The sequence below is a fragment of the Phalacrocorax aristotelis genome, chromosome 22 (assembly GCF_949628215.1).
Source record: "Phalacrocorax aristotelis chromosome 22, bGulAri2.1, whole genome shotgun sequence".
Classification (NCBI taxonomy): domain Eukaryota; kingdom Metazoa; phylum Chordata; class Aves; order Suliformes; family Phalacrocoracidae; genus Phalacrocorax; species Phalacrocorax aristotelis.
Genome location: NC_134297.1, coordinates 2,269,364 through 2,293,130, shown reverse-complemented (window position 1 = coordinate 2,293,130; position 23,767 = coordinate 2,269,364). Strand labels below are relative to the sequence as shown.

The following is a 23,767-nucleotide window of genomic DNA, read 5'->3' as shown; positions in this document are numbered from 1 at the left end:
ATAGCGACCAGGAGAAACCCAGAGGGGCCGTTGCAGTATCGGGTGGGTATTCCACGAAGATACGATGTATCGCTTTGGCAACAGCCCGATTTTCTGACTCTGGGCGAGTTCCCGTCGCTGACGTGAGCCCTCCACCTACCGGGCTCCTCCACCCGCTGCCGCGGGAGCGCCGGGCCGCGCCGGCGTGCGGCACCACGCGGAGCGCCTGTCCCCGCGGAGCCTCCGGCAGCCCTGCTCTCCGCGGGGGCACAGCGGGCCCGCTATGCGCCGCGGCCGTGGGGCAGAGAGCGGGCGGCCGCCGGGGCCGTCCCCCCGGTAGCCCGCTGCCCGGGCCGGGCTCCCAGTGCCTCTGCAGCCCCCGCACCGCTCCCGTCCGTCCCGCCGCTGCGCAGTGCGGCCCCGCAGGCCTCCCGCCGCCATTACACGACGACCCCGCCCACCATCTCTCCGCCGCGCTTTACGGCAGCGCGGCAGTGTCGTGCGGCGCCGTGCCCGGACGGAGGAGGTCACCGAGCGGTGGCGGCGGCGCGGCGCGGCGCGGCTCCGGCTCCGGCATGTGGCGGGTGTTGGCGCGACGCGTGGCCTGGGGCGCGGCGGGAGTCCCTGGTCTGGTGCGGAGCTGCCGAGCGCTCAGTGCCGCTGGGGCCGCGGTGGGGGCCGGGGCTGTGCCGCTGGGCCGCGGCCCAGCGTGGGGCGGCTCCATGCACCGGCCTGGCGGGCTCCTGCCGCCTCCCGCGGGGCCCCGGCTCGTCCCCTGCCGCTGCTGCAGCCTCCCAGCACACCAGAAGGTGAGCGGCCCCCTTCGCCTCCCGTCCCAGGCAGCCCTAGTGCCCCCCCCGCCGGTGTTCGTGCCCCTGTAGCTGCTGGGGACCCCTGGAGGGCAGGCTCGCGTTCTTCCCGCTGCCTCGGGGGCAGCCCCTTCGCTTTCTCTTTTCGGGTCTTGCTTCCCCTCACCGGACAGCTCAGTTTCCCCCGAGGAACCGCAGGTCTCTTCCTGCTGCCGCGGTTCTCGTACCCTTGCCGCCACCCTGCCCGCAGCCTCTGTGCCGCCGTTGGGCACCACCTCCTCCACCACTAGTCCTTTCCCCTGTACCTCTCTTCGTCCCCTGGCGTAGCTCCTCCCTTTTTTGGTCAGCTCCATCTCAGCACCCCAGTGCTGGTTTGCCCAGGGGTCTTACCAGCAGTCCTGACCTGCTAGGGATTTGCAGAGAGGCTGTTTTGTGCCCCCCTGTCCCAGCCTGTACTGGGGATCAGCCTCTGCCCTGTGTGTGGGGTTCCTACTGTCAGGGCTGTCTGGGTTGTAACATTACCCTATTTCTCACAGGTGGCCTTGCCAGCTCTGTCCCCCACAATGCAGATGGGCACCATTGCGCGCTGGGAAAAGAAGGAGGGTGACAAGATTGGTGAAGGGGAGCTCATAGCAGAGGTATCCTGGGGGCACAGGCTGTGCTGCATTTCTGATGAGCTGCATGTGTATCCTGGGTTCTGTTCTTGGTTGCTCTCACTTGAATGCAGATCTTGGGTTTGAGATCACAGATCCCGACAGTTGCTGTTGGGAACAAGTGGCTAACAGCCTTTCAAAGCTGGTTGCTGCTTTTCCTCTTTCTGAGTAGGAGCAGCACTTAACCTGGTGGAGAGCATGCCTTCCTAGAGCTGGTGCTACAGGGTGATTTCTCCAGAACTGTGTGTGTTGTGACCCTACACTATCAGACTGGAAGGCTCTGAACTCGCTGGTCTTTTCTATTGCCATAATGATATCCTGTTCTCTGTCAAAGGTGGAGACAGACAAAGCAACAGTTGGCTTTGAGAGCCTCGAGGAATGCTACTTGGCCAAGATCCTGGTGCCAGAAGGAACAAGAGATGTTCCTATTGGGGCCATAATATGTATCACAGTAGAAAAGTACGTATTTTGCTAACCCTTCAGTTGAATTTTCTCTCTTGGGGCTTTTTGGGTGCCTTGTGTGAAAGGCTTAGACAGTCATCTGGTTGGGTTTGTGGTTCTGTGTTTTCTTCTAGGCCTGAATATATTGATGCCTTTAAAAATTATACTCTGGATTCTGCAGCTTCTGCCCCCCCTGCAGCCTCAGTGCCTCCCCCTCAAGCTGCAGCTCCCTCACCACCAACTCAGCTTTCTCCTCAGGCTCCTGGCAGCTCTTATCCTCCTCATATGCAGGTAAGAGAGCACTGGTGATTATTTAAGGCTTGTTACACTCTTTTTCTGTCTTTAACACAGCTAGCTCCAGGGCATTTTGCCATAGATAGTACCTGGAGTGGGAAGTTACTAGCGACAATTGCAGGAGTGTGTGCCACTTAAGTTGTTGCATGCTTAAAGCAGGTGTTTGGGAAGGTCCCAGAAGGCTTTTTTCAGAAAATTATTTTAGAATCCTAGCTGCTTCTAGAGGAGAGACTTGTCCCTCCAGGATTGTTATGCAGTCTAGAAAAACCTACTACATTTGCATTATTTGGACAGTTCTGGTGTAAAAAGACCTTGTACTAAGTGTGAATAAGCTCTGAAGGCCCTGCTTACATCTCAGAGCAGAACTCAAGTCTGTGATACTCTGGTGAACACACAAGATGTGTTTGTGGGTGACTAATAATGAGTTGTATTTGTGGATAATCTTTTTACCTTGCTTACATGTTTAAGTGTGCATCCACTGTTTTGTATTTAAGCACTTTGTAGTGGGGTATTTCTGTGACATCCCTTTGAAGATGAAAATTTGAAGTACTAAATCTCATTCCACATATGATATATGTGGGAACTGATTTGTCTGAGACGTATGCAAAGTCAGTTATTGAACAAAGCATTAATTAAAGGCTTCTTAATCTGACTTGTGTTTTAGCTACTAAATTTGCGTACTTCCCACTGCTTGCCTTCTCTCTCTAGTTTTGCTCTGAAGCTGTCTTCTCATGTGCTGTGTATGTTGCACAGCAATATGCGTGTGCAAACCTACAGCATCTTTGAGTACTTATTGGAAGACAAGTCTGTATAGCTTTTAAAGGGGCCATACCTGTTCATCACAAAGTGACTTGCTTCAGTCTTCCCTTTTAGCCTTGCAGATAGCAGCTGCAAGACACTCCCAATGTGATGGTGGTAATAATTATTTTCATATACAGGTTTCTTGTTCTTTGCTTTTCCTTGCTTAGGCCTTGATAAAAGAAGCCAAACTAGCCATATAGGACAGCACTGTGCTTTGCTGGAATGGAGTCAGATCTAGGAGTGCATTAAAGGCTTGCTGCTCCTTTAGGTTGGCATCATTTAGTGAGGAGTTAAAACTGTGTTCCTGTTCCTTTTGGGTTACCAGAATCTGATTCTCTTGCATTCTCTGGCTTCACAGGTCACTCTCCCTGCCCTGTCACCTACCATGACTATGGGCACAGTGCAGAGATGGGAAAAGAAGGTCGGGGAGAAACTGAATGAGGGAGACTTACTGGCAGAAATTGAGACGGATAAAGCCACAATAGGTGAGCTAACTCCAAAGCCAAGAATGGATGAGGTGCCCTTAAAAGGAGAGGGTCCAGAGTAGCCTCTGTGCCAGCTGTTCTCCTGGCTGCTCAGGATGTGATGCTGTGGGACAACTAAAACAAGTTTTGTTAAGTTCTCATTCCATTGGAGAACTAAACGTCAGAGCTCCTAAAAACGCTTCTATTCATCAATCCTTCTTAGCAATGTACAGTGCATGGAGATGTTTCCCTACTAGGTGCACTGGAAAGGATTCTCTTGCCTACTAAATGTTGCACAGAGCTTTAGCAACTGAAGTCTTCAGAAGCAGCATTTAGTGGAACCCTTCAGCTGCATCAGGCATCAAAACAGTTTTGTTTCTTTCCCTTACAGGCTTTGAAGTGCAGGAGGAAGGCTACTTGGCAAAAATCTTGGTGCCTGAAGGAACGAGAGATGTGCCATTAGGAACAGCTCTCTGCATCATTGTGGAGAAAGAGTCTGATATTCCAGCCTTTGCTGACTACGAAGAGACTGCGGTAGCTGATGTAAAGGCACAAGCTCCTCCTCCTCCTCCTCCGCTAGTAAGGACCATTCTTAGCACATTAGAGAAGTTATGGGGACCATTAAGAGGTCTGCTCTGAACTGTTCTGCTGGTTTGACAGTGTGAAGCCCTGGCTCCAACAAGAATGCTTATGATTCTGTTGGTGATAGGTGACTTAAGAAGTGATGGCTAGTTTGCCCTCCAAAAATGGGAGCAGATAGTCATTCATTAAGATATCTTCTCCAGCCTGTTGCTTTTGCCAGTTCTAATGCCTCATCCTTGAAAACTGGGAGCATAAGTTAGTTATTGAACTTTTTTTGGTGTATGGTTCAACAGCTTAGTTGGCTTCCTTCCCAGGAAGTTTCTGATTTAATTTCTGGCACTTGAAAATCTCTCTGAATGTGAAATTCTTTCAGATTAGTGACTATTTTTCCTATTCTTTTGACTGGTAATTAGATTGTCCTGTTCACTTACTGTACCTTCAAAGCTTTTGCTGAATGATCCTGAAGCTAACGGCTTTGATCCTTCTGTTAAGGTTGTGGCAACTCCTGCTGCTCCTCCTCCTCCCCAGCCTGCTGTTCCTTCCACTCCAGCAGTCCCGACAGCTGGACCACCTCCCCGCAAAGGAAGGATCCTGGTTAGTCCTCTTGCAAAGAAATTGGCAGCAGAAAAAGGAATTGACCTTGCCCAAGTTAAAGGTAGGTTGCCCTCTGCTTCCTTGCTCTCAGCTATCAAGTGGCTGTCCCTCTAGATACATACTTGCCTATTCTTTTCTTTCCTCCGTTGGGAGCATCCTGACTGTGCAGCTGTCCTCAACAGAGGTTGTGTTAAGTGACTTCTCTCTGTTGAATAAAACTGGTACCTTCAGAACCAATGCCCTTTTGCAAATAATTTAAATCCCTTTATGTTTTCTTTTGACCCTTTTAGGTACTGGACCAGATGGCAGAATCACAAAGAAAGATGTGGAGTCATTTGTGCCCCCAAAAGTTGCTCCAGTAAGTTGGCTTGAGATCTGTAAGAATGGATATTTTATTATAGTGATGGAAATGCTCTGTAGAAATGCAATTACTATATGGAACTGTTATTGCTGGATTGGTTGGGGTACGACACTGTGTGGGCTATGGTGACTGTTAGGTTGTCAGAAACACAGATGAAGTTTTCGCCCTTCATTTTTCCCTTTGGTGTTTCACTGAGGGGGAAAAAAAATTGTGCGCTCCCAACTCGTCATTTGGTTGCTACGTTGTTAGGGACTGAGATAAGGCCAGACCCAACTGATCTAACATTGCTGAAAAGAGGCGATCAGAATGAAAGCCAGACTTAGGAACCAACAGCCTGATGTCATTGTTGCCACAAATCTGTTGTTACACCATTCCTTGTCTTTTACATGAGGTGCTGGAAGCGTTGCTTTGTGTAATGCTGGAGGGGATGTGGCAGGTGAGAGTCCCTCTAGCATACCTCTCTGCTGTATTGCAAAACACCATCTAGCAGGACTTGCTATTCTGGGAGCTTCATAGCAGTGTATTTCAGTGTTGCATTTCTAAATTGCTCAAGTACTACAATTTAAAAATCGAGTATAGGACTTACAAAGAACCTAGTAGGTACTGGAGAGATGAGGCTAGAGCGTAGAATTGTCTGCTGCCCTTTAGCAAGAGGCAGCTTAGCCTCAGCACTTGTCCCACATAGTGCATTACCCTGTACAATTGATATTTGTGTAGTACTGTGAATTATGCCGCCCTTCTCTGCAGGCTCCAGCACTAGAAGCAGTTCCTGCAGCTGCTGCAGTTGCAGCTGCACCAGTGGGGACCTTCACAGATATCCCTATCAGCAACATTCGGAGGGTAAGAAGATTTTATTCCTTTCTGAGATCGTTATTTGCAGTTATGAATTTTCCAAATTGATTTATTTTCATTGCTTCTGTTGTATACCCATAGGTCATTGCTCAGCGGTTGATGCAGTCTAAACAAACAATACCTCACTACTACCTTTCCGTTGATGTAAACATGGGAGAAGTACTGGTGCTAAGGAAAGAACTCAATCAGGTAAAGCATTTAAGCATGGTAAGAGTGTGTGTGTTTGTGTGGAGAAAGCTGCATTCTCTCACAGGTTTGCCTACCCTGCTTTTTAGTGATATGCCATTTTGGCTTGGAAAAAATAGTCTTTTCAGTGTCTCTTCTATTTGTTGTGAATCGGTTCTGGTCTGTCTGTGACAGAATAAGACCTTTTACCCAGGTACTGTGCACTGATTTCTGACTTCCTTAAGAGGGCCGCTTTGTACTCTACTTGGTGATGTTCAGTTCTTCCAGCTGGGAAGTAGAGCAAAAGAGTAAAACAAGTTTTGAAGAGTAAAAAGGGTAGAAAATTTAAGAAAAATAATAATTCTAAGCGAAGTTTGGGAAAAAACAGACATTAGACATACCTCCTTAAATTATGAAAGAGATGTAATCACCTCCTATATTATCTTGGCACTTCAAATATTAATGTTTAGAAGTATTGTGATGGTTTTCTAATATTTTCTCTGAACAAGGCTCATGGCAGTGACTATCCAAGTTAACTGAGGTAATGTGTAAGAGACAAACTGATGCCTCAAATCTCTTTATTTACAGGAGGTCTCGGATAACATTAAGCTTTCTGTCAATGACTTCATAATTAAAGCTTCTGCTCTGGCATGCTTGAAGGTGCCTGAGGCAAATTCTTCATGGATGGACACAGTTATTAGGCAGTAAGTTTATGGTACGGTCGAAGCCAGAAACTTTCTTTGTTCGCTAGAGAGTTCATGGCAAAATAGTAGACCTTCTGCTGGGATTTTGAGGAGGGAGGGGAACAGGTATAATGCAAAGGTTGAGGGGCTTTTGTTAAAGTGCTAAGAACCTTGTGTCTCAGGCTAGCATGTAAGGTGAAATAATTGTTGCAAAATTAATATTAATTTAGAGTTGTTTAAACAGTTCTGAATTTTTTTTTATCTTGCTAGAGTAACTGGCATCTCCTTTGTGTCTTGCAGAAATCACGTAGTGGATGTCAGTGTTGCAGTTAGTACTCCCGCAGGGCTTATAACCCCTATTGTGTTTAATGCACACATAAAGGGTCTGGCTTCCATTAGTAAGGATGTGGTTTCTTTGGCAACTAAAGCCCGAGAGGGTAAACTTCAGCCTCATGAATTCCAGGTGAGAAACTCAAGATTGCTATTAAACATTGCTGTCCTTGACTTCTGTTCAGAAGCCCTGTTCAGGGGCCTATTTTGTGATGTTTCAGCCATGTTCTTAAATATCCCACACAAAACAACTTTTTGTGAATTTGACTATGAATGTGTTTTTCTTGTAGGGTGGTACTTTCACAATTTCCAATTTAGGAATGTATGGGATTAAGAATTTCTCTGCCATCATCAATCCACCTCAAGCCTGTATCCTTGCAGTTGGTTCCTCAGAGAAAAGGCTAGTGCCAGCTGATAATGAGAAAGGGTAAGTATTCATCTGAATATGCAGATACTGAGCTTCTGAATTGTTAGCTAGTTTTCTACCACTTCCATCACATTATAATTTTCAAAATAATGCTTTCAGTACCTTCTGAAGAAGTACAGTATAAGAGAGTCACACACATGTTAGAGAAATGCAGTGACTGATGAATGATCTGCCATACTTTCATTCTTGCAACTTCTCTGCAAGTTAAGGAAAGGCTGTTTCTTTCTTTCAGGGCTAGGGTTAAGCTGTGGAAGAGTCTGGGATGTACAACAATTGAGGCACCTGTTCCTCTGTACCAACTTGCGTAAATTTGCATATAAGGAAAACCTAAGGAATTCGAGCATCCTGTATATAGTATTGCCTTGCCTGGGAGCTTGAACTAACATAGACCCCGGAAAAACATTTAGGATTATTTAAACTTGTTAATAGTCCTAAGTGTCTTTCACTGACACATGGGAAACTCTAGATTACTGGGTAAAATGGCTCTTTTAATTTATGTGGGGCTGTTCTTGTGCTACAAAGAAAGATGACCTTCATGTCCTAAAGGGAACATACAAATGTGTTTCTTAATTGTGGAAAAGGAATTTGTGATCTGCTCTTCAACATAATCTTTTTTTAGAAGTCCACAGGGAGAAATATCTGTTATCAAGCACCAACTGCTTTTGCTGGTTTTCTGATAAAAGCTTTATTAGTGGCACCGACTTGCAGGGGATTGTGTTAACCTTTCCCCCCCCCCCCCTTTTTTTTCTTTCAGATTTGATGTGGCCAGTATGATGTCTGTTACACTTAGCTGTGACCATCGTGTTGTAGATGGAGCAGTTGGAGCCCAGTGGCTTGCTGAATTCAAGAATTTTCTTGAAAAGCCAGTAACCATGCTGCTATAATTTAACCATGCAAGCAACATTTTCCTGGGTCACACTGTTTTGTTTTAAACAAGCTATTTAGACTTTAGTGTTCAGACTTATTAAAATAGTTCCTTTTTTATTTTAAAGATGTATTATATTATCTGGTAATGTTATTACCAGTCTGTACAGAAAAAGTTTGCAGAAGTGCTTTTCAGAGCAATATTACAGCTATACTGTATTTTTATACAGTTAGTTAACTTGCAAACTCTTCCAAAACAGAGTTAAGCATCCCAGACTTAAACATGATCCAGGCAGTATGCATACTGCTATCTGCTTCTCAACTATGGTGAACAGGGGGGTGCATACAAAATGATTTCATGACCTCGGTGTTCTCAGAAATTTGAATTATAAACATCTCTTCACAGGAGTTCAGATGAGATCGTAACTGAAACGTACAAGTTAATAGAAGGTGAATTCCCTCATTATCCTGTTCTGCTGGGGTGGGCAAGTATGAGAGATGCACTAAGGGACTGAAGCGCCTGGGAATAGTTTCTCAAAGGCCAAGTGCTAGCACTCCAAATCTCTCTTGGAATTTGGCACTGGTCTGGACCTTCTCAGCTACGTGATCCCTTTTGAGCACTTTAAAGTAAGGTGAAAGAACACTGATATCTGTGGGGTCACAGCTCTCAGATACCACAGGGAATGTGCTGTCTTCTTGTGGACTTTCACTTACATGTGCTTTTTGTATGAAAACTCTCTTTAATTGCTATTCCTCTTGCTAAGTCAGACTATGGTGCCATGGAAGTAACTGTTTTGCAGAATGTTCAAGAGAATCTGTGTGTTGGAATCCAATATAGGCAAATCACACACACTGATAATCCTATCAGTGGATATTAATCGTGTGATGACTTGAATGTTTGGGATTCCTTTTTTCAGACATTCTAACATAGAGAGCTCTGAGTTAGTCACTGGTATGGTAGTTCTTCCCCGAATTCTCTGTGTTGTCTCAGCCTCAGTAAGCTGCAGAACGTGCTATCCATGTATATATTGTATGTAAAATGCTTCCGTAGTTTGTTGGACTTTTGTCCAGTTACTCCAGTCATTGTATCCTGAAAGGGGTGTGGTGCTGAACATTCTTAAATTCCACTTTCCACATGGAAATGTTAATGTAAAGAGGATGACTGTGTAGTAATTACAAAGTGACCAGGAGAATTAAATAGGGGGCAAGAAGTTTACAAAAAAGAAAGAAAAAGTTAAAGTGGATCTGTTACTCTGTATATTGCATTAAGTATTGTCTCCTGTAAAGTTCTACAAAATTCACTGAAGACATTGAAAGAAAATACTGTGGAAATTAAATATTTTTGTGGGACTATTTAATGTCTGGTTGCTGTGATACCTGGTTTTCATGCCTGGCTTAAGCAAAAAAAGTGCATTAAGGTTTTGGGTTTTCTTTAATGATCTAAAATATTGTGGTTCCAGACTCGCTCTAGTGAACCTACATTCTATTAAATGTTTGGAATTGACAACTACTAAAACACGTTCCAGTGCTTTTTTCTATTCAGTCATGTGTGGCTTACTGTACTGCTACAGCAGAATCAGAGCTGTTTAGCCTTTCAGTGTGATAGTGAAACTCACCCTATTAACCTTAATCTGTAATGACAAATGTTGCACAATCGTACATGCTTTATTACTGTCATGCAGCAGTGAACTTCAATCTTCCTTGCTCACCAGAACCTCAAATTCTAGTTACAGCGACCTTTCACGTTCTTCCTGCAGTAAAAACACTAAACAGCTTACCTATGGAAATGCTCTCTGAATGACTGTCAGACTCTGGAACACTTGCAACTCAAAATCTTATCCAGTGCTTCTGCTTGGAGCGCTGATAGTGACTTCTGGTGCTGCTTGCATCCTGCAACAAGCCAGCTCGGCTCATGCAGTGATAGAATTTCACCTTGAACTTGTAACTCTAACCACTGAACAGTACTTCAGTGCAGCCTTCTAAGTTGCTTTGAAACAAAGAAGGGGGAAAGCCAGGAGTTACTGCTCTTTTGTAGGCCTGTATTTTGAAGTTGCAATTCAAAACCAATTTGTCTGTTTCCATTTCTGACCTGACGAACATTGGTGCAGAAACACAGTTGTAGTGCAAATGTCATAGAAGCTGTAAGAATGACATACTACGACACCAATCATGAAGCTAAGATCACTTAAACTTTTGTTTGCTCCCTTCCCAATTAATTATAGTAATGCTTAGTAATCCTTGAAGTTGTTTTGTGTGACTTTGTATTACTTTGTATTTTGGGTATTAGTGTAAACCAATGCAGATAGTTTTCCTAGTTGAAGTGCTTCAAGATTGTTTTTTGGTTGCTAGTGTCACACTAAGTGTTCCTGGGCTTTGAATCTCTATATGCTATTTTGAATAGTACAGAATAGGTCTGTTGTTTTATGGTCTCACTGAGAGATGACCGAAGTGGTAAGAAGTGAGATCAAGCGTATTCAGTGACTGAAAAGACTACAAAGCCTATGCCAGTTAAGATCAGCAGAGCTTGTCCTGAAGAGAACAGCAGGAGCACGCAGGGCAACTGTGTGTGACACACCTCTACTGGTTGTTCCAGCATTAAATACATGTGAGAGCTGCTCTAACCATGTGAATCCAGTAACCAATTTATTTAGCAAAAAGACTTCACAACTGTTATTGCTGTACCTTGAGGTACAATGAATCATAAAGCATGTATGCATTTATGGTTCTTTACTACAGCTGTTAACGTACTCCAGTACACCTTGTGTATTTACTTTTTTTTTTTTTCCCCCCTAAGTTTGGTGGTGTTAGTATTCCTTCAGGCTTCCTTTTCTAACATGCATCTTCTGAATACATCTGACCTATTCACCCCTGATGATTAGAAGGTCAATAAAAAAACCTCATCATCTAAAAGTTAGGATTCTCATTCTGGGCTTTTGTTTTGTTCTGTCATCTGTGAACACAGACTGAGCAGAATGCAGTCTTTAAGGGTCTGGCTTGGCAACTGGCACTGTGATAAACAATACCCGTTTTCCTTTGTGAAATGCTGCTGTAGTTGTTTCTGCGTCCACCAATTCTGGCAGATCTAGTTGTAATTTGTATTTTTCAGGGACTTCAATGGTTATGTCATCCTAAACAAAGAAAGTGAAAATATTTGGTTAACTATTTGATGATGACCTTGCAGTGAGCATTTCTAGGAATTTGATACTAGACAGAAAACACAATGTTATTCGTTCTGCCATCTTACCTTTGAAATTCTCAGGTCACACTCAGAAACAGAGCTAACCTTAGGCAATTCAACTTTGAGTTCAATTCTGAGTGGTTTCTTGTTTGCATCCTTCACGGTGATCATTTCATAAACAGGGGGATTTAGCTTCTCTGACATTTCATTACTGGTAATTTCCTCTATCAGACGCCCTTTAGACTGTGTCACGCTTTCTTCCTTCAGGAGCACAGGACCGTTGCTGCAGTCCTCGGCTTCCATAGTGTGTAGCAGCTGATCAAGTGTCAGTTCTTTCAAGAAAAATAAGTTTTTCACACATATCACTCGGTTACTAAGAACTGTAACGTTATGCCACTTGGCAAATATATCGCTAAAGTTTCAACAGTAATTAATTGTAATTAGCAATTTTGTCAGCTGAAGACTGTTACTGGCAATTTCTCCTTTGTCTATGATTTGCTTTTACTGCCGATGGGACAAAAGTTGTTTTCAGATTACTACTTAGAGCAGCAATTCCTTTTACTCAGGTTAGAGCAAAGGAAAGTTAGCATCTCAAAGGATCAAACCCTAGCAGAGTTCCCATGTTTAGTGGATATAGGAAAACGGGAAATTGTTATTCCAGTGTCACTACAGTTTCTTAATTGTAAAGCACCAGAGATGACTGCAGATAGGCCAGCAGGGTTAAACTGATGATTGGTATAACCACTGCTGCCTTATTCTGAATTTTTAGAGAGAAGCATTTGGTTTATGCTTATGGAAAGAACTGGGGTTAGAGAGATAAGGCCTGAGAAAATTTTCTGGAGATTCTGATAGGTCCTCAAAGAAAAGCGGCAACAGATCTCTACATACCTTTCTTTATGTTCTGACTGAGCTGCGGGGCTGGCATCTGCCTTCCTTTCAGGCGTTGCTGCATTGCTTCCAGGCTTCCTTTCAATTTGAATGATTCGATGGTGTACAAAGGAGAAAGAATAAGGTCGCATCGTTTTTCAACAACTTTAAGTGTCAAATGGATCAAGTGTTCCATTTTTTGTGGGTTTTCTTCTCCCCTCTGAAGAACATCTGGGTTATATGCAACATCTATAATACTGTAAAGGTCTAGAGAAAAGTTGTGTGTCAGAATTGTTGCTATGAAACCACGTGCTGGTGTTTTTTATAATCTCTTGATTTAAAAGCAAAGGAAATTAATTTATAGAATTAGCTTTCTGCCCAGAAGCTATCAACCTCGTCTAGAAACGAAACCTCTCCGTGTGCTGACCCTGCAGCCCCTCTGTTCAAGAAGCATAGGAACATGATCCAAGGGGGCATGAGTGTATGTGGTCAAAGAGATGCCTGGTGACTATATTCCTTCCAGGATTTAGAGGCGTCCAATTTTTGTGTTTGTTCAGCTTTTTATCAAAAAGGAGGGACTCGGAGCCCTTGCCGCCCCCGCCCCGAGCTGGCTGCGGCACAGCACCATGCGGTGTAGCAGCGGGGATCTGCGTGAGTGTCACGAGAAATGCATTCGGGCCGAGGCGCACCTCTTTCGGGACGTACCTCCTTCGCCAGGCACCTCTTCAAGCGGCCCGGCACTGACGGGCGTGGGGTCAGTGGGGGCCGCGGGCGCCGGAACCCTTTTCCACCCGCAGACGTTGACGAACAGCGGCCCCCCGACCGCGCCCTGCAAGAGACCGAGCCGCGCTGAGCGCCCTGCCCGCCCTGGTCCCTCCGGCCCACCGGTCGCCCTCGTACCCGCTCCCGCACCCGGGCGGGAGCCCGAGCCCCAACCCCGAGCACACACCGCGGGCCGGGCCCGCAGGCACAGGTGAGGCTCCGGCGGGGCGCGGAGCCGCTCGGCCTCGGCGCGCTGCTGCCGCAGGAGCTGGCGGTAGGCCTGGGGATCGTTCTCCGCCATGTCGTCCAGCAGCGACCAGAGCTGCGCGACCCGCTCCAGCGCCGCGCCCGCCATGGGGACAGCCGTCGCCTAGCGACGGCAACCGGAAGTACGGCGCTCTGCGGCTCCGCCCGCTCCCCCCCCGTTCTCCTCGGGGAGCGCTTCCGGCCGGCAGCCGAGGGCAGGCGCGGCCTCGCCCGTCTCTCCCTGTCCGCGGCTTCCCGTCCGCGGCGGGGCCACGGGGTGCCGCTGGGACCGCCGAGGGCGAGAGGATGTCCCGGGTGCCGGTGGGGAAGGTGCTGCTGCGGAACGTCATCCGGCACACGGGCGCGCACAACAAGGTACGGCCGGGGCTGCCGGCTGCGGCGGCCCCTCGTCCTCCCTCCCCGATGCGGCGGCTCCTCCGCATGGCTTCGCCCCGTCCCCGCTTCCGCGGGCGGCTCGTGTCCGCGGGCCCGAGGGGGACGCCCTGGGCATGGCCCGGCGGTGCCGTGCGGCGCACGCGAGGCCCGGGGCGGCCGGTGCCTCGCCGGTGGTGCGGGGCGGGCGGGGTGCCTGAGCTGGGACCTGCCGGTGCGGAGGGCAGGTGCGCCTTTCGGAGAGGAGAGGCGCCTGTTGAAACCAGCTACGTGAACACCGGTAGTCTCACTTTCAGTTTGACCCCGTTTTTCCTGAGTGTGGGGACGTGTGTATAGGTGCATACCTATAAAGTTTGCTCTATGACAAGCCTCTTCTCTCAGGGCTTTCATTAAAATTATGATCTGTCCTTTTAAAACCAGCAAACCTTCGATAGTTCGGGGGTTTTCTTTTCTCTTGCTGTGCTGCTTATGTACTTCTACTTGCATCAGAAAATTTGAACTTTGTTAATGTGTACAGTCAATATTTAGTGTGAGATTAAAAAACCCCATTAACCTTAGCAAACTAATTAATTCCTGACATAATTCAGCAGGTCCAACTCATTCATTTCATATGGTTATAAAATCACTCAGTTACGGTCCGTGTCCATAAACATAAATCTGTGCCAAACCACTTAATGTTGCATGGTGTGTTTTTTCAGCCTGTAGTGTAAATTCTCATTTTGGCTTGGTCCTTTCCAATGATATTTTTATACTGAATTCTCTAACAGCGCTTACATTTGGGATGGTAATGAATGACAAGGTAGGGTAGCCAGAACAGCTGAAGTAGAAAAATCAGGTAAACCACTGTTTCTGATGCCGTTATCCTTATGTGCTTTGTTAGAGTTTACCATCAAGAGATTCTCTTTTTTGTTACCTTAGTTATAGCTAGGAATAATAACTTGTTTCAGTATGGTAGGAAAGCTTGCTGTGAATTTTGTTAGCAGGAGGGTTGAGCTAGGAGCTGATGTTACATGGTGCATGTCTGCAAAGTTTCACTTGTTTCCTTTCTGTGACTTTCAGATCCAGGAAGAGACAGAAATGTGGAAAATAAGGGAGTGGGAAAAGCAGACAGAAGAGACTTACTGGAAAAGGCAAAGCAGAATGCTGTCAGACACCTCCAGGTGGGTTTTAGTCATGTGGAGGAGATAATTGTTTTGACTTAGTTGCTGAAGCCTTTTGTGTTTTAACACTTTAAGAGCATTCTGTGGTGACTATGTCTTCACTATATATGAAGACTACGTACACTACAGATGTATTTATTTTCTCCTTAAATAGTCCCTGGAACGAGGTCAGGCCTGTGCTTAAGTCTGACCTTTTATCTCTTTGTCTAGATGTATAGTCTTCAAAATACAAAATTAAGTAGGCCGGGCTCTCAGAAGCAACGGGGTTAGGAAGCGCTTAAGTAATATGTCAGAATGTTTTGAGGAAAGTCTAACGTATTGCCATTTAGGTTAGCAGCAAAAAAACCCCACCTATTGTGGTGTGGAGTCCTGCACTGTTATAACACACCAGTATTGACTGCTGCTTTTGTGGTATGTGTTAAATCATTCTGACATGCCAGAGGATCTCAGAAGCTACATGAAAACAAGCTGGATTTGGGGGTGGTTTGGGTTTTTGTGGGGTGGGGGGAGTGGGGCTTACTACTCTGAAGACTGTGAATGTTGCAGGAAGTGGTTTTAGTATCTTCGGGGAATCCACCTTTCAGTACACGGCTGCTGCTTTGCTCAGCAAGTGTGGCATTTCAAGTGAGAAGCAAAATTAGAGTCACTGGCTTATGAGATCACTCAAAACTGTTGGTGCTTTCTGTGGATTTGGAGTCTTAGTCCTGGTACCTGATCAAATTGCAATTCTAGTAAGTCAGTCCTATTTCTTCAGTTTCCCCTTTGCTGCTTTTACTAGCCTGTGTCTCACTGCATATTGTTAGTCTGCTCCTGCAGAGTATTCTCGAGGAAGATAACTGCATTTGTTTTGACAGGAAAGATAACACCTTCCTCTATTTTTACGCTGTGAGCATCTCTGTCAAGAATTTTGTGGTGCACAGAGGCCCACAGAAAGTTTTGAAAACCAGCGTTAGCTACTCAACTGGTTTTGTGAGAGCTGTTAATGGTGACTGTCTGTTAAAATGATAGCTGGTCTTATAGATGGACATCCAAGTCTTGCTGGAATTTTGTTCCTCTTGCTGGGCTAACCCCTTGCTCAGAAAGTTTCTCCATCAGAGCTGACAGCTGAAGGAGAACTGTTCTCTTTCTGCAGCAGTCGGATGCGCAGTGATGGCTTTGATGAGGAGGGCCACAGGGCTGACTGGAAAACAAAGAACTCACAATTTCTTGACCCCGTCGAAGATGATCTCCTTAGGACCCGATCCTGGAATAAAAAGCTGTATGAATGTGAAGCCAACATGCCAGACAGGTCTGTGGGGGAATGTTCGGTGGTTGTAACTGTCATTAAAACACCTTGCTGGAGTGGTGTGACAAAAAGTTAGTATATTTGACTTTTCCGTACTCCTGTAAAATAACCCTTGATCTCATTTTGAGGACGAATAAGTAACATGCACAAACTTTTGCAGTGTCACAGAATACTTGAGTTCATCTATAGAGTGCCTAAGTCAGTACGCAGCAAAAGCTCAGCGCTAAGCTTTGCAACTAAGCTTAGTATTTATTACTTTGCCCAAGGAACTTAAAAAAAAATCTTGAGAAATGCAAGTTAGTGCTCTCCAGGGTTACTTAAAGAAATGTGAGTTCTAAGTTGTAGTTTTCCCTAGTTAGAAATGGAGGAGAGACTGAGAACATAAGGTGTATTTCAGTAGTACAAACCAAATCAGTCACATGTCCTTCCTCCTTTGTTGGGAAGGTTCTGATAGCCCTTTTTCTTTGCTATCTAAACTCATGTTCATTCTGTGGCTCTGTCTTTTCAGAATTGTATCTTTTCCTTAGACACCTTGTCTGTTTCTAATAGATGGTTCTGCTTTCTTACAGGTGGGGTCACAGTGGCTATAGAGAGTTGTACCCTGAAGAATTTGATACAGATAGGTAAGGCAAGCAGGCTTACTAATTGTAATAATTTTGGCTGGGATAGAGAATCTTACTTCTGTCAGGTTACGCAGGGAATTTTACAAACTGAGTTTTAAGTTTTGAATAAAGATCAGCCTTAAATGTAAAGCAGCACTGTTTATTTACAGACACCCACTGAAAAAATACCTAGTCCATTAATGTGGTTCCCCCTGGTCTGAATCTTAGGAGAGGATTGCATCTTTTATAGTAATTAGACATTCAGCTTTAGCCTGAGTTACTAAAATGCCATGAATCTGAAAGGTCTGTCTGAGCCAGCACAGAGCCAGAGTAGTAGCCTGAATCCAAATCAGCTCAGTATACACCCTCGTCAAATATTAGCTGGAGGTTCTCCTTTCCGTTGTAGTGTACTTGTATTTTCTGCATTTCTCCTTATTTGGAGAATGTAAATTCTTGTAGTACCTTGGAGAGTGGAGACTTAGCTGTAAAATAAGATCTTAGACAGAATTAATTATTTTTAAACTACATCTAACAATCATCAAGTACAATATTTATCAGGCCTACAGATTTCAAGTAACTTGCTATAAATGAGTTTTCATCACTCAGTGGCTTTAAGTAAATATCGTCCTCAGTTCTGGCTCAAATACCTTAAACGGGGTATTAACGGGGTAAGGTGAGGACCCCAGCTGTTAATAAGCACTTGAAACAAAAATGCAGCTACCTCATCTGCCAAAGCATTTGCTTCCCTGCTCTAGCCAAATTAATTGACAGGCTTGCTTAAAACTTTGAGACAGAAAAGGCTCAACTGCTATGTGCCTGCCTGTCTGCTTCCTTTAGGTTGTTCTTTGTTCATTTTACAGTGACCAGCAAGGAAGAGATGAACAAAATAATATCAATGGGAAGAAGAAATCTCATCTGGGAAAACAAACTACCCGTGAGTCGCACAAACGGAAAAAAACAAAGAAATCACACAAGAAGAAGCAAAAAAAGCGATCACACAAAAAGCGAAAGAAAAAGAAAAAGGAGCAGGGGAGAATGTCATCAGATTCTTCCTGGGAGAGTGAGTGCTCAGAAGAGGAGACTTCAAGCACCCGGAAAGGGAAACACAAGCACAAGAAAAAGACCAGGAAAGTGCCTGCCAGGGAACCTACCTCTTCTGGGCAGGAAAGTGACTTTTCTCATGCAAGCAGCCCAACCACCAGCAGCTCTGAGGACAGTGAATCTGAGAAAAAAGAGAAACGGCCCCCAAAGAAGAGAAAGAGAAGCCACAATTCTGTGTCAGAGAGGCACAGTGAAATACCAGAGAAGAAGAGCAAGAGGAAGAACTGGAAAGTGGCTGCTGATGAAAAATCAGAGGATAGCTCAGATGAGGACTGATGAATCTAGGCTGCAGCTCAAACAATAAGGTAGAGAACAGAGGCAGGTATTTATCTTTCAGCACTGCCCCATGGTACAACTTGTTTCAGCACTGTGGTTTATACACATCCTGCCAACCCACAGTGGCGAAACTGAGCCTTGGTAGGTGCCCCTCTGCTTTTCATTGACTTGACATTCAGAAAACCACGCGAGCAGCTGCCTGCCTCACTGGTTGGCTAGTCCTGCCAACTGCAGACTCTTTCTGTGACCAGGTTGACCTCTGATGCACAAAAATGTTGTAGGCTATCTGCAGGGGAAAACAGGCATGTTTGCACCACTTTTATTTTTTTTAAATTAAGTTTTAACAGATTGCTTTTTTGGGTTACCAAATCAATGACCAAGAACTTGCAATAGGAGAGGGGAAAGACAAGAAGTGTGATGACAGGAAATGTCACTGGATTTAACCCTACGGTAGCTTTGTCTTCCCCTCCTACAACAAAAGCAGACCTGTGTGGTGGCATGCACATGGTCAGCTTGACCCAGAAGGGAGCATGAGGGAAGACTCTCGTTCCATGTGAAGGTGCAGTAATTCCTTCCATAATGATGAAGACAAGACACCAGTGCGTTTGCTTTAGACTTCTCTCCAAATCCTGGTATGGGCTGGCCGCTGTGTCTACCTTTCCTTCATTCTCTCTAGGGGGATGCTGAAACCATTTGTACTGACAGAGAAGCCTTGGTGGGTGTTGTGTTCTGTCTCTGGTCTGCCCAATGTATTATTGGAGAAATTGGTATTGGGCTGTTCTCCCTGCAGTTGAATAGCCAAGCCTTTTAAAAAAATAAATAAATCCAGACACATTCAATGCTTTTGTCATTGTTCTGGAGTAAAGCCCAGGGACAGAGCACAGGCCTGAGAAGACTAGGTGGTCCTTGTGTTCTCCCTGTGCCACGTGCTTCTGCCTGATCAGAGCAGGTGGCTCTGGAGGGCGTAGAGGAGATGAAGGGAAGCTGGAGTGGAAAGCAGCCACTGGGGAAATGGGCTGCGCTGATGTGAATGGTGCCTGTTGGTGACCGAGCACAGCTCCAGCTTTAGTCTACACCTGGATAAGAACAAAACTGTTGATGCCCCTAGGTCCTCATTCCAAGTCCTGCTTACTGCCCCTCTTTTCTGCTGGCTAATGCAGACTTGGAGAAAGCCGTGCTGCATGCAGCCTCAGCTTGCTTTCAGCTGCTGGCTCCTTCGTTGCAGCCGCTTCTCCGTCGGTCCATCGTGCAGCAACAGTGCAACTGCTTTATGTACCTCATAGGAAACGTTCAGGAAGGTGTATTTTATATAGCTCCCCTCGCACAGAGGCTTTTAATTAGCAAACGCGCGGGTGAGGAGTGCCTGGATGCGCTGCGGCCGCTGTTGCGGCCCTCCGAAGCAGCGCTCCCGCCCTCCTCAGAAGCTTTTGCCCGGCCGCTGCTGCGTCGGGGCCGGCCCGGAGCTCGCAGCCGCAACTCCTCGGGGAAACGGCTCCAGGCCGCCGTTTCTCCCCTCTCCGCCCCGCCTCGCCCCCGCAGCAGAGGCGGCCGGGCTGCGCCGCAGCCCGGAAGCGGAAGGCCTGCGGCGGAAGCTGCTTCCAGCTCCGGTGCGCGGTGCCCTTGGGCTGGCCGGGGACGATGGCGGCGCTGGGGTTGCTGCGGGCGGGGCTGGCGCGGCCCCGCGGCGCCCAGATGGGTGAGTGCCCGCCGGCCCCGCGCCTTGCTGCCCCGTCACCCTGCCCGGCCCTGACACCCCCTCCCCGTTCTCTCCGCAGCTCTCCTCGGGAGGACCCTTCTCCGCCGCCCCGCCGTCCTCGGGGCCGTCGCCCATCCGAGCGCTCCGGCTCGGCAAAGCCACAGTCCCCCGCAGCGGGGCCACGGTAGGTCCCGCGCCCCGGGGCGGCCCCCGCCGTGTGCGAGGAGGGTGGGGGGTGCTGTCTGCGTGTGCCCCCGTGCGGGGCGCCGCCTCGGCCTCGGCCTCGGCCCCGGGGCTGGCGCCGTGTTTGTCAGGCGGCCCTGAGCCGTTATTTCCCGGCCCTCGAAGAGATCGCTCCGGTCCAGCCGAACGGCGCGTTCTTCGCCTGCCCGTTACACCCACGTCTGATCAGGGATGCCGGTTTTTGGAGCCGAGTGGTAGGAGATTTGCCACGGCGGGTGCGAGTAACCAAGGGCAGAGCAAATTGACGATGGCACAGGCCGTTTTTCGTTTCGCGGGTGAGGTAGGGTCAGTGACGTGACCACAGTGCGGTACCGTCACCCATGACAGTACTCTTCTCGGTTGGTAGCACGGCTGTTGATTTGCATTCTGCCCGGCTCTGATGTAAAACAAGGTATTTACAAAGACTTTACAAGGACTTTACACTGTTTGAATGAGAAACTGACATTTGTGACGTTGGTATCAACGTTGTGAATGCTGCAGGTCTTTAAGTAGGAAATATCAACTGAATGTTAAAAAAGTAAATCTCTGCTTATTAACAAAGGTGGTAATTTTTTCAAGTGTGGAAAAAGATTGAAAGATATTAAATCAAGATTTAACATTTCTTGTGGTTCAGTAGCACTGCAGTTGTGACTTCTTTCTCAAACAATAGAGCTTTTGATTCACTAGAGGTAATCTGAGAAGCCTCATCTGCAGGCAGAGAGTATTTCTTAGATTATTTTTTCCTCTCTGCATGTGGTAAGACTACACAGAGGTGTTGAAAGATAACCGTGCCAAGACCAAGTTCTGGTCTGTCAGTTGCAAAATTAAATATGAGCAATGTTGTGACAGTAGCTTAGGGATGTTTTGTAGCCATTAGTGCAACTTAGAAGCGGAAAAGATGGTGAAACATGTGTAAAAGAAATTGGCTTAAACACAGCTAAGCGGTTTCCTTTCTATTCTGGACCTCATATTAACAACAGACTTCATGCACGTGCTATGAAGCGTTCCTAGCTGTGGAGTTCTACATGGACAGCTTACTATTCCACAGCCCAGGTCCCTTTCATGTGTTACTTCAGGTTCTTTGCTTTCCTTACCTTGTTACTTTTCTAAATGTCTTTTTCTGTGCAAAAATGAAGAAAAACATTTGCATTTTGGTTTAGATGGATGGATAATATCTGTGTGTTAGGTAAGCACTTTGGGGTATTGTATTATAATGTCACAGAGTCAATTCTTGATGTTTTCAGCCTGGGCTGATGTTGACATTCTGGTTCCAAGTAGCGATTATGGTGTTAGGGTTTTGGTTCGCTCCAGAACTTTCTAGATATTTTTTTTCCTACCAAAATAGTATTTGCATGCTTCTAAAGAGTAAGGGTCTGTTACAGAGCTCCCTAAGTGGTATTTCTGTTTTTAGAGACATTTGTTACATGGTTCAAATTGTACCCAACTGAGTGTCAATGGAGGATTGAAATCCTTTGGCCTTCAGTCTGCTTCTAGCCCATATATCTCTGTGATGGTCCCAGAAGTTTAATCTGCTATTTACAGTTAGAAATAGCAATATTGGTTCCTGGGCAGAACTATGCACAGAGTTATCACGATGTGCCATTTACTGGAACTGGTAGTTGTGTCCACCGGGAACTCAAAAGGCAGGAGTGCAGGAGTAGTAAATAGTACGTAACAGTCAGGAAATTCACCAGACAAAAAGGCTTTGCCTTCAGAGGAGCTTCTTTCCTGTGATGGTTGACTTGGGCCTGAACCGCAGGTTGTGAAAGTAGGACTGGTATTTGTTTTGACTTTACCTGTTGAACTTCTATTCTTTTGTAGTAAAAGAAGCTTCTCTTTCTTAGCAGCAGGAGAGAGAGGAGTACTTAAAATTAACATTTTAGACATTATACAATAGATGTCTATTCCATAGCAGTAATTCAAAGGCATCTAGGTTTTGCTTGGATGAAAGTTTAGTAATCAGGTCAGAGAAAACGCGTAATTGTGTGATGCTGATCAGCATGAGGTACCTGTTTTTAGGGTTACAGCACTTCAAACAGGAACTCTGCACTGAAAAATACTTCTCCTTACAGGCAGTTCCAAGGCTGCATCTTTGCACTGGACAGGTGAGCGAGCTGTCAGTGTCCTCTTGCTGGGTCTCCTTCCTGCAGCCTACCTGTATCCTGGACCAGCCATGGACTATTCACTGGCTGCAGCCCTCACTCTCCATGGCCACTGGTAAGCACAATAGGTCCCTCAGAATTTAGAATGAAGTCTGATAGTCGGGATGGCTCCACGCTGTAGGTCTTAAGTCTGTATATGGCAGGAAGTCTACTGACTTATTTCCTGATGCAGTGTAAAGTGCCTGGAAAGAGATGCAAACAAAGTCCTTACTCCAAGTTCTGTGACAGTTTTGATCTTTGACTAGTTGTACCATGGTCTTCCTTTGTCACACTGTTCTCTCAGTCAGAAGGTAGGATACACATTACTGTTAAGGAATCCATAAACATTCTCTAGTGTTCTTCTACACAGTATCTTATCTTAGGAGGACTTCCTTGCCATTGGCTATGCAGAATCTTGGATGTTTTTATCTTGTAGAAAAATCAATGTTGTATGAAGAGAGGGAAGAGAAACAGGACAGATCTATATAAAACAAGTTGTTATTCTCAGGTTCTGTGCTGTGGGCTGGCTTTGTACCTCTCAATGGTGATGAGATCCTACATAATGAAGAGTCCATAGGAAAGATTCCACTAAAGAAGCTGAGACCTTGATCATGATTTTCTCCATTTCTGGGAAGTGGATGCTTGCTTGTGTTCTTCTTAAGTGTACTTCTGCTGTGATCTTTAATGTGAGTAGGCTAGACAAGTCGAGTTAGGAGTGGATCCAGCTGCATGGTTGGCCTAACTGGGAGCATTTATATTCTTGAGGTGATACTGGTTTGTAGTTCATTGTCACAGGGATAAAGCAGATAAGCAACTTCATGGTACTTTGGGATGTCAAACTGTTTTCTTAAACCTCAGTTTTGCCTGCCTGTGGAGCGTTTCTTCACTTGTTTGGTATGTGCGTGTTGGGGCCGGACTGGATGTGACCATGTTGGAAAATTCCAGGCAGTGGAACAGGTTGTTGCAGGTAGATGTGTTGAAGTGGGTTCTCTGGATGATGTTTTATGTCAATGCACACACATTTGATTCTTTAGTGAATGTCTCTTGTTGACGAAAGCATCACATCAGGATTGTAGAAATCCCTTTTCCATAAACAGGGTGGGGATTTGCCCCCTGAGAAAAATACTTTGCTGCTTGTTTGCAGCTCTGCTTATAACTTTCATCAGAGTGAATTCCTCCCCCACTTGCGTGGGGTTTTTGTTCTCTTTCTGAGCTGGAAAGTTTCTCCAGTATTAAACTCTTATCTTGTAAAACATTGTCTTAAAAACCTAAAGGTGTTCTGATGTAGGAAAATTCTTCTCTTGTACTTTCACAGGTATGCAGTGCTAGAATATCTTTAAAAGAAAAAAGATGGTTTGATTGCCACAAACGTTAATTTGATTGCCATAACAGATCAGATCATCCCTCTGGTAGCTGAGCAGAAACTGCAGAGAAATATTGCATATCATTTTGAGGAGTTTTCTGTCACTTTTTGCTGTGTTTTTCCTTAGGAAATCTTGTCCTAAAATTTGTTGGAAATAGTGCTTCAGATATTTAGAT

The 23,767-nt window shown here is 45.9% G+C and overlaps 4 protein-coding genes across 9 annotated transcripts in view; 3 read left to right on the top strand and 1 right to left on the bottom strand.

Moving 5' to 3' along the window:
• Positions 1-494: 494 nt before the first annotated feature.
• On the top strand, positions 495-9,652 carry DLAT (dihydrolipoamide S-acetyltransferase). Its single transcript, XM_075116353.1, has 14 exons — positions 495-788; positions 1,325-1,426; positions 1,776-1,900; positions 2,017-2,173; positions 3,336-3,462; positions 3,833-4,020; positions 4,516-4,678; positions 4,908-4,975; positions 5,726-5,818; positions 5,912-6,019; positions 6,584-6,699; positions 6,979-7,141; positions 7,299-7,435; positions 8,190-9,652. Exons 1-14 carry the CDS (start codon positions 555-557, stop codon positions 8,317-8,319), a joined length of 1,911 nt encoding a protein of 636 aa, XP_074972454.1. The 5' UTR covers positions 495-554; the 3' UTR covers positions 8,320-9,652.
• Positions 9,653-10,925: 1,273 nt separating this feature from the next.
• PIH1D2 (PIH1 domain containing 2) lies at positions 10,926-13,516 on the bottom strand. Of its 5 annotated transcripts, none has more exons than XM_075116355.1 (5): positions 13,294-13,515; positions 13,050-13,173; positions 12,366-12,611; positions 11,544-11,809; positions 10,926-11,427 (listed from the first exon to the last, which is right to left on the bottom strand). In XM_075116355.1, the coding sequence occupies exons 1-5, from the start codon at positions 13,459-13,461 to the stop codon at positions 11,281-11,283; spliced, it is 951 nt and encodes a 316-aa protein (XP_074972456.1). In that variant the 5' UTR covers positions 13,462-13,515; the 3' UTR covers positions 10,926-11,280. The 5 variants fall into 5 exon arrangements, with proteins under 5 accessions (XP_074972456.1, XP_074972459.1, XP_074972455.1 ...); XM_075116358.1 differs by having other exon boundaries at positions 12,366-12,443; XM_075116354.1 differs by having other exon boundaries at positions 13,050-13,516.
• A 14-nt stretch (positions 13,517-13,530) lies between these two features.
• On the top strand, positions 13,531-19,003 carry NKAPD1 (NKAP domain containing 1). The gene is made up of 5 exons (XM_075116361.1): positions 13,531-13,727; positions 14,805-14,905; positions 16,038-16,193; positions 16,760-16,813; positions 17,653-19,003. Exons 1-5 carry the CDS (start codon positions 13,659-13,661, stop codon positions 18,167-18,169), a joined length of 897 nt encoding a protein of 298 aa, XP_074972462.1. The 5' UTR covers positions 13,531-13,658; the 3' UTR covers positions 18,170-19,003.
• Positions 19,004-19,723: 720 nt separating this feature from the next.
• Positions 19,724-23,767, top strand: part of LOC142067580 (succinate dehydrogenase [ubiquinone] cytochrome b small subunit, mitochondrial-like) — a 54,611-nt gene continuing 50,567 nt past the window's right edge. The window contains exons 1-3 of one of the 2 annotated variants that reach the window (XM_075116352.1): positions 19,724-19,865; positions 19,945-20,049; positions 22,160-22,304. In XM_075116352.1, the coding sequence (XP_074972453.1) occupies positions 19,808-19,865; positions 19,945-20,049; positions 22,160-22,304 (308 nt within the window). In that variant the 5' untranslated portion in view covers positions 19,724-19,807. The remainder of the gene's footprint in view (positions 19,866-19,944; positions 20,050-22,159; positions 22,305-23,767) is intronic. The other variant, XM_075116350.1, reaches the window with a different exon arrangement.